The sequence below is a fragment of the Sycon ciliatum genome, chromosome 2 (genome assembly GCF_964019385.1).
Source record: "Sycon ciliatum chromosome 2, ocSycCili1.1, whole genome shotgun sequence".
In the NCBI taxonomy this organism is placed as follows: domain Eukaryota; kingdom Metazoa; phylum Porifera; class Calcarea; order Leucosolenida; family Sycettidae; genus Sycon; species Sycon ciliatum.
Window position 1 is genome coordinate 42,580,994 of NC_088644.1, and position 9,215 is coordinate 42,590,208.

Genomic DNA, 9,215 nt, shown 5'->3' on the forward strand with positions numbered 1-9,215 from the left:
GAATTTGAAAATCACATGACTGACGTTACCGGCTACAGTTTGCCCTTGTCATGATTGTACTGTCCAGTGTCCTGTTGGAGTGTTGGTGATAGCATTACTATTACTATTACTATTACTATTGGTGTGGCATGTTGAGTGATCACCACTACAATGTAAGTGTTGCTGAATGTCGGCGCATGTTTGCTATCGCCGTATGCTTCACAGTGATGGAGATACATACATGTATGCAACGCCCTACTAACGCCGTAACGGTTACTGTTGTGCCACTACTACTTACATGTACTAGCACGTAATCGGGCACACTTGTGAGCCAGGCTAAGAGGCTAAGAGGCTAAGTGCAATGCAACTACATTGTTCTGAAGGTAACTGCTGGTATCCTGTCTGTGCAGTGGGGTCTGTTGTCCTCGTGATTCCTTGATCAAGTAGGTAGTTGATGCCATGTGCTTGCATTTGCCATTGCCACACACCCAAATGAAATACATGTGCTCCATGTACATGTACATGTATGTAGCTACTGAATGCACTAGCATCACAGAACGGAGTCCGTGCTTGTCATGTACAATGCATGCACAAGATCAGCCATGGTTTCGCTGTTTCTAGGTCCGGAGATACAGAACCAGCTGGAGTGAACCACCTGCATGCGCAGTCATCAGTCACCATGATGATAAAGATTACTATCTAGTAAGTATGACAGTATGGGTGGTTCACGTCCACCATGCCTACCTGCGCTCTACTACTACTACTAGTACTAGTACTAGTACTTCTACTAGCACTAGCCGTATCCTGCTTAGGCTGTAGTGAAGCATTCTCCAGCTCTGCAACCAGAGGCAGAGGGTGCGCGAGCAGCTCACATCATGAAGTGCAGTGAAACTGACAGTGGTATGTGAACACCTGCTAAGACCGGGTCTGGCCTGGGGTACCAATGCCCCCATTGGTATGCGGCGCCCAAGCACTTACAATGTGTAGGTATGGAGTATCGTTACTCCTTACCATGAAACGATGTGCCACGATAAATTTAGCCACAGTCGGATTGTGGCCACCACGGCCACCAAACCATGATGCGTTCAGCACAAACTCCGCAACGGGACGAGGTGCGACATTCGTAAATGCCAAAAATGCGGACATTGATTCCAGGGCTACCGCTGCTGCTGTTGACAGTGTTGTTCCTACTGCTGAATTCAAACATCTGTTGCGGACCTACTAGATTTCGGTGCGTAACTTATAGAAATGAAAGAACGCGTATAGGATCGGACGCTGCGAAGAACAGAGGGTGGTAATCAAGACGAGATGAGATCATCCAGGTAATACAAACCAAGGCTAGCGTATTCGTGTGGAAACGTTCTGTCCACTATTATTGTGCATGGGTACACTTTTTTGGTAGTTTCCCTTGCACTAAACGCTAGGGGTGTGTGTGTGTGTGTGTGTGTGCTGACATGCACACAATACCCGACTCATGTCAAACGGCGGCACACACGCAGTACCAAGCTAGCCGAAGACACACTTGCCGTGCGTACGGGTTGTCAATTTCACCCCGCACGTGATGAGTTACATGTGTGTGGTCCGACAGGTATAAATTCAACTACATCTTCTACAGAAATATCAAATTGTAAGCTAAAGCAAATAGTGGTGATATTTTTAAGCCCGTCCGGCTGGACCCAATTGCACAATTTACTTTTCTATTCCTATTGAAATTTTCCCCTGAAATGGCTTTACCCCGCCTTCAGTATCCGGTCACAAGAACCGTGCACATCGCTAGTCGATGGTTGCAGTGTAATTGCATAGTTTCCCTATCACTGATCTGTTGTTTTCTTCTCAACATTGCTATCGCGAGTAGTGCTACCGACCAACCCTGCTCCATAACCAGCTACTATCGTAATAAGAATGACATTCACTTCGACCCCGTTACGCGTAGCTACTCCATTGACGTCAACATTGATCAGCGGGTCCAGTCTGAAGAATTCAAGTGTGGCGAGGAGCCATCGGACAACGAGAACCTCTCCTTTCTCAAGCTACTCACAGAGACATTCACTCAAGCTTCCATTGCCATGCACGAAGCAACTCGCTACAATGCTCACATCGGTGAAGTTAGGTTTCTGCTGCCCGATACATGGCGAACGGAAAACTTCAGAGAGAATCAAGACCTACTGGAATGTCATAGTAGTAATCCGGAAATGTCCTCCATACGTATTGTAGAAAATCCGACGGAGTGCAGTGCCAAAGTGAGAGGAACCGATTGTTGCGGACTTCCTGCTTCTGGTAAAATGACACTCGATTCTGGTGTCTTCTTCCCCTGCAATAGGGTAAGTGTGTATCTACATGATTTTACATGTATCGTTTGATTTTATTTGTTCTGCAGGATACGCACATGTGTGTTTGTCTTGCCAGGATCAGGAGTAAAATGAACTGCGTGTACATGACCTACATGTACATTAGATGATTAGTACATAATGTCATTGTACATGTGGCAGTCTCTCTTTTCAGCCGTAATGACTGTAATGCCTACTCAGTCTTGATCTTGTCAAACGATTTTCTTCAATGCCGCGTATACCTGGTACATCATAATATTGGTATACGCGTACAGGAGCACTGGGCATCAGGTTGAAGCTGCAGGGGAAACATGCGGGGAAGCCCCTTCACCGTGTTCACGCTGGCACTGCAAAGACGAAGTGCCGACACTTACGTCATTGTAGATATACTATAGACTTAAAGTTATACTGTACATGTACATGATTGTGTATGATAGCTAGCGGTCCTTGTCCTTGCCCTGGCTATGTATACAGTAGTAGCGGCACGCGCACAGCAAGCATGCAGACTTGCAGTTGCAGTAGAAGACTTGTTTTATTCAAACTACTTCAAAGCCCTACAACGAGAGTCGTAAAAAATATCTCACTCCCTGACAGGCTGGCATGGTGCATGCTGCTATGCGCTAGGACCATGATAATTATATATTATGACTCTATGAGGACGTCGACGGTCTTCTCAAAAGTTCTCTTCTCTGTCTTCATTGGTTTTGCCGTGACTAGTTCGTTAGCACGACGAAGCAATATCAATATGCATATTATGTAGATCGACATGTGCGTGTAGCAGTAGAGTAAGACGCGATTGGATAAAAAGAAGCGGGCAGTCTACATGCAGGACTCCCACAGTGGACGACTATCCAGAAGCTGAGCATTGGCACGTTCTTGTTACCTTGGTTACACGTACAGGGTACCTGTGACGATCCAGCGAAGAAGATTGTTCACGAATTCGCCCACTTGCACTGGGGAATCGGTGACGAGTACAAAAGGAGCGATGCAAGCGTGCCCAAGTGCGCAGAAGGGAGAGAGAACTCCAAGGACGGCAGGGGCGTCTCTATCATGGCCTCCTTGAAAGATCATGTAAGTCACGGGTCGAATCTTGCAGTATATTGTTCAATCGTACTACAAGTATCAATATTGAATTTTCTTAGTGTGCTTTACAAATTTCAAAATCACCAAAGTCGCTACCTACATAAAGATTCATGCTGTTTAGTCACGGTTTTGGTACGCGCTGTATGGCGCGATTCAGCATGATATCGCTATAGGAAAAAAAGTTTTGATCAGAAACGAAGCTGCGACACCTACATGTACATGTATACACTGCCTGGCCTTGCACAATTCCCAGCATGTAAAGCTACATACATGTACTTCCAACCACTCACGTCACTGGGCTGAGATATATACATATTTATCCTTGGCTCTCCATCCGAATCCTTGTTTGTATTCTGATCTCTTTAAACTTTCTGCAGGCACAATTCTTCTGTGATAACCTAGCCAGAGGAGAGGATGCAAGCAGCAGTGTCCTGCACAATTCCAATGCTGATACCAATCACAATGAACTGTGCCAAGGTAGAAGTGCTTGGGAAGTTCTCCGCCAGCACCAGAACTTCAGCAACTCACACACGAGGAAGCCCAACGCCACACTGGTACCTGTGTTTCGGGTGAGTCGAACATTGCCAAGTTGCTTCCTCACTATCAGTATCATGAATAAGTCGTGTACCTACTGAATAGTAAATGCTGGTAAATGTGTTATTATTATGTGGTTCCCTCTTGCTCAGCGCTGTAACACAAATATATTGATTGCTTGAAATAGTGCATATTGCGAGCAATGAGATTATTACTCCTGGTCTCTAATGATTATTTTAGTCGTTACAATAGGCTCATGGTATTCACTGTTTTCCTTTCTCATTCCCAGTACGCCATCAAATGCACCGGTGAGCTGAATGTGTTCGTCATCGATGTAACAAAGAATGCCAGCATCAAAACGCCAGTCAAAAAGTTCTTAGGACGTACATCACGACATGTTGTGGAGTCTTTCAGCAAATCAACATCCAACTATGCCAATGCAGCCATCATCACGTATGACAGCAGCGGCAAAACTGACACCATCGCACAGTCACCAAAGATTGTTGTTGCAAACTTGCAAGGGAAGATGCAGCTGCTCAACAGCATGCATCAGCTCCGACATGGAGTGAACTCAGTGAATGCTGCATCATTGGATGCAGCTCTTAAGCTTGCCTCGCGCCTGATGAATCATGTCACAAGGGTGGACAAAGCAATGTATGAATCATCCACATCGCAAGCTATCGTCATCAGCCAGAATCCACAGTTGCCCAAGTCAACTCAATGTCTAAAGAACATGCAAGTCCTGTTCTTTGGCTCACCTCAACCTATTGAACATAGCTATGCCTGCAAGCATTCCGGGATAAGCCAGTCCTGTCACAAGATCCATCGCCTGGCACATTTCGCCAGCTATTCTTACCAGTGCACAAAAACAGTGTTTGGAGCATCTACCTATGTACGTCATCCACAAGAGACGAGAACAATCACGGGCAACATCAAGCTGAATGCAATGGCTGGAAGTCCTGCTGTTGCAGGTCGTATGGACTATTACATAACTGTGAATATTGTTGCACCTGATGATGCGGAATATGGTGGATTCACATCAAGATTTCAATTCCAGTACTTCGATCCCAATGAAGCCGGTCGTAAAATCAACATGACGATGAATGGTCTTTCAAATTTCCAGACATGGCGGAAACAGTACGAGGTAAGCAGCATGCACAGCCACATGACTTCCTAACCCTGTCTTTCCTCATCTTTGTAAGAACTTGTCAACAAGGTACCATCACGCACTTTAGATGTGAAATTGTATCTCGAAAGTCATGCGTAAAAATGTGCACCTTTTCGAGTTCAAGTATTCATGGTTCGACTGTTGCTCTCAATTCTTTTTCTCTCTTGGTAGGCTTCCAGTACGGTTCGAATGATAGGGTTCACCCTGAACATCACTGCAAGTACACCAGGCAGGTACAGTCTTCTTATCAACGCTACTCCAAAGTCAGCGGCACCCAGCACGTTGCCACTGGTCCAGGGCGATAGCTGGTTCAAGACTCTCACGGGCTACAGTGTCACCCACACGCCATGTGATTGCCTGAGTCGTTCCCTATATTGATCCAGATGCACACCTGTCCGTGACATGTTGAGAATTATTATAGAAGCTATGATGGGATATATATATTTTTGTAACTGTACTATTTATTGAGCACTTTAGGGGATTCCTCTAACCTGCTTTTGCAATGGTATAATTATTATTTTCTTGAGTTGAATATTCATAAGGTTGAGATTGTTGAAACGGGTTTGAAATTATTCTTTCAAAATCCTGTGCTTCCTCAGCGACAAGATACTGATAGCTATGAACCTGCAATGAAAAACTGGGATATGTGGCAGTACCAGTTCAAGTATTTGAAGCTCATAGTTTTTTATTCGGATCAAATATTTATTTTATCATACTTAGGGTTACCCTTAATCCTTATGATTATCCCTTTTTTCAAAGTTTTCCCACCTTATAATAAAATTAATAATGATAGTTCACGGTCAATGCTGATCAGACATGATTATCTTGTTCCATGCCATAAGATATTTTCAATCTATTCATGCTGTGTAATTGTGTATTCAGTACTTTACACAAAACTGATTAGTTTACACGTATATTTCCAGCATCTGCTTTGAAATCCCTTGTGATCAACTCCACTTGTTCGCAGCTATACATGTCATTTATTTAGGACTTCAATCACGTGATCTCAACTCCTTGATGCTACATTAACCCGATCTCAAGACTGAGTATTCTATTCAAATTATTCTTGAATTCTCTTTCCAGAAGCCAGGCAAATCTTGTCTTCAAAAGTTATTTCAATCCCTTGATGCAATATCATGACTGAGCAATAGTATTCTATTCGAAATAATTATCATTGAATTTCCTTCTACTACTAGTACGTAGGAGCCAAGCATACCTTGTCTTCTGGCTCATACCTCAATTCATTCCAGTCGTGCCATGTGCATGTGTGAATGGGAATTCGAGTGAGCCCCAACGTATTAGTACTCTTCACCAACAACCCTCAGTTGCCTCCAGAAGTGTGTGCAGGGGTGATGTTCAGCAGTAGGCAGTTGTTAAACCCTGGTCTATACAAGCCATGTACACGATTGTATTGTACATGTACATGTATTAGATAATCCAGCACTACTACAGTACTAGCATCAGATATATTAGATAACATGTACTTGTATGTATTACGACTCCCTAGCTGGCTGTGGAAGAAGTCCAAGAGAAAGATACTAGATAGATAAGTTTGAGTTTCTGCAGCCTTGGGCCTGAAGTCTTTGTGCAGATGGGCAAACTCATTCCCGGAGACACTGCGATTCCGAACCAGCTTCGTTATACTACAACGTTTGGTATCATGACCTACATGTAATTGTAACGCTTGCCACAGTATATTTTCCAACAATCATCAGACAACAGCAACGAGATTAATCTAGATCCTGGTTTATAATTATGCCCATAAAGTAAAGGCGGGAATCACAGCAGTGGTGAAAGATAGCGCACTACTTCATTGCGTGAAATAGACACATCCGAAGGGGGGGGGGGGGGCAAACACCAGTATGTTGTATGTAGCCATGATTTCCCATTGGCATATTGTCTATTCGCGACGTGCAGTGTGGCACATGTGGAAATTAGCAGAGGTGATAGGAGAAAGCTGCCACTCACCTGAGCCTGAGCCTGAGACTACGGGCGACACCCCTTTCTCTCTTTCACTTGCATAATTAGTACTCACACCTTTGATTTCAGTTCACTATGTAGACTGTATGTAGTGGCCGTGCTGTTTGTTGGCACGTTGTGTGCCATGCATGTACAGATGTCGCCCTGTGTGTTGCACTCTGGTTGGCGACGGAACGTTTGGCGTGAAAATTAACAGATTTTCGGCGGACCAAAGCGGCTTAGCCCGTACATAATCTACTTCTTGCTAGCTTGATGGGATGATTATTTGTATCTGATGGTGGTTAAGTGCTGAAACGTTGTAATAATAATGAAGTTGGTTTGGATTTGAACAATGCAGTGTCTTTTGGAATTGATCTGTCCACATGCACCGTCTTCTACTTCGACGAAACTGCAACTTTTAAAAGCTTCAAAACTTCTCGTGGCTCTTTCATGTCCATGAGTATTCTCCGCAGCGCATCTATACGTAAAGACCCATCTTTTCTAAGTGCTGGAAATGCAGAGAGCCATCAGGACCCGTGGCTACTCGGCTGCTGCTCATGATGACACGATAGCCTCGTAACCAAGTGATACGCGGTGTTGGATGTCCTTTAGCCTTACAGTGGAGAGTCAAAGACTGTCCTGACCTCTCCAAGACGAATGGTGGTGGTCTAGAGGTGAACGTAGGTGACTGTGGTTCAGGGAGTTGATAAATCTCTAGTGCTACTGATGATGATGCATGTTATTAGCTACTCTTCTCCAGCGGTCATGACCACTCCTGTCTTTCCCCAATGGCCATTACTGGCATTAGGAACCTCGTGACGGATGGTGGATCAGGAGAAGGTTCTGACGTCACTGCACTAGCCATATTGTGGCCAAATGCTGTGTACTATGGAGGAGGTTCGTGTCTGTTCGTTGTTGACTGTACGACATGGAATAGGAAGGGGAACACAGGGAACAGAAGTCTCAGCATGAGGGAATGTTATCACACAGGTAAGTAAATTTAGGTGATTGTCCTGATTTTATTTTATTTTGCAATTCCAAACGGGCGATGTGCCCACTAACATGCCAGGGAAAGAAATGAAAAATGAACCGAGGTCAAGGAGGATGCTAGAGATTTCAAACGTGCAAATAGACATAGTTAACTTACAAAATGGTAGAACAGTGTCTATTGTCAATATAGCATGAAAGACGCTGTAGACGCCCGGGCTTTGTATGGTTTAGAAATGTCATCTGCGAAGGGAAGGACTCTGAGTCCTACAAAACCCTTTTTTCTTTTTTTCCGACCTTCAGATAGCGATTAAAACAACAAACATTTTAAAGAAACCCAGAGGTCGCCCATTGACCAAACGGGTAGACAACAGTCATTAGGATTAATTGGTGAACATGTCTCTTTTGGAAGCGGATAAGCTTGCCTCGGATAGAACGCTCCGTTCCGAGCCCAGCCACTTTCAGTTCTGTGCCCTGCTAAAAGCGCATCATGGCTCCGTTTAAATGCTTTTCGGCTAGTGTGTTTCTGTGGTATAGCGGACTGAAGAATAGTAAACGTGTTTTGCACTATATGTATGAAGCTATTTTGTATATAGTATGTTCCCATTCCGTTTTTGCTTCGGTGTAGCCCTGAGGTTGATTTTTTTTTTTTTTTTTTTTACTATTGACACAGCCCTACTGGAAAACAGGTGGAGAACAAAAAGAAACGAGGAAAAGGACAAAACATAGGGGATGTAGGGACGACGTGCTGATGTGCTGGGAGCAACTCAACCGACCAGAGGTCTCGGCGTCAGCGTTGCAACTAGGCATCGAAAAATGTGTGTGTGTGTGGGGGGGGGGGTTGCACAAGAACAACTGCAAAACAAACAGAAGCTAGAGAATACCACAAATAATAACTTGGTGCGAAATAATGACGCCCAAAAGCGCTAAATACGAAATTAAGAAAAAGAAAAATAATAAACCACATAGCGCTAAAGCTGCACCAAATAATAATTTAAATTATAACTAAACCGGGTGGAAAACCAAGAAATCATAACAAACAAAACAAACTAAATAAAAAATTAATAATAATAAATTAAATAATAAAAGGTAAATGAAGCCCAATATCATCAGCAGAGCCGAACCAAGGAACATGACCCGTGCCACAGTCAGGAGTTCATCCGTAGAAGTCGGTAGCC

The 9,215-nt window shown here is 44.0% G+C and overlaps 1 protein-coding gene across 1 annotated transcript; it reads left to right on the forward strand.

Annotated features, from left to right (window-relative positions):
* Positions 1–1,623: 1,623 nt before the first annotated feature.
* On the forward strand, positions 1,624–6,230 carry LOC135810891 (uncharacterized). Its single transcript, XM_065324297.1, has 5 exons — positions 1,624–2,300; positions 3,207–3,377; positions 3,767–3,958; positions 4,213–5,067; positions 5,263–6,230. The coding sequence occupies exons 1-5, from the start codon at positions 1,704–1,706 to the stop codon at positions 5,467–5,469; spliced, it is 2,022 nt and encodes a 673-aa protein (XP_065180369.1). The 5' UTR covers positions 1,624–1,703; the 3' UTR covers positions 5,470–6,230.
* Positions 6,231–9,215: the final 2,985 nt, after the last annotated feature.

Bases quoted from the DNA above. Each gene is read 5' to 3' on its own strand.
- LOC135810891 (XM_065324297.1), top strand. From the start codon at position 1,704: ATGGCTTTACCCCGCCTTCAGTATCCGGTCACAAGAACCGTGCACATC. The intron at 3,959-4,212 runs GTGAGTCGAACA...TCTCATTCCCAG, and splicing joins CACTGGTACCTGTGTTTCGG to TACGCCATCAAATGCACCGG. The intron at 5,068-5,262 runs GTAAGCAGCATG...CTCTCTTGGTAG, and splicing joins CATGGCGGAAACAGTACGAG to GCTTCCAGTACGGTTCGAAT.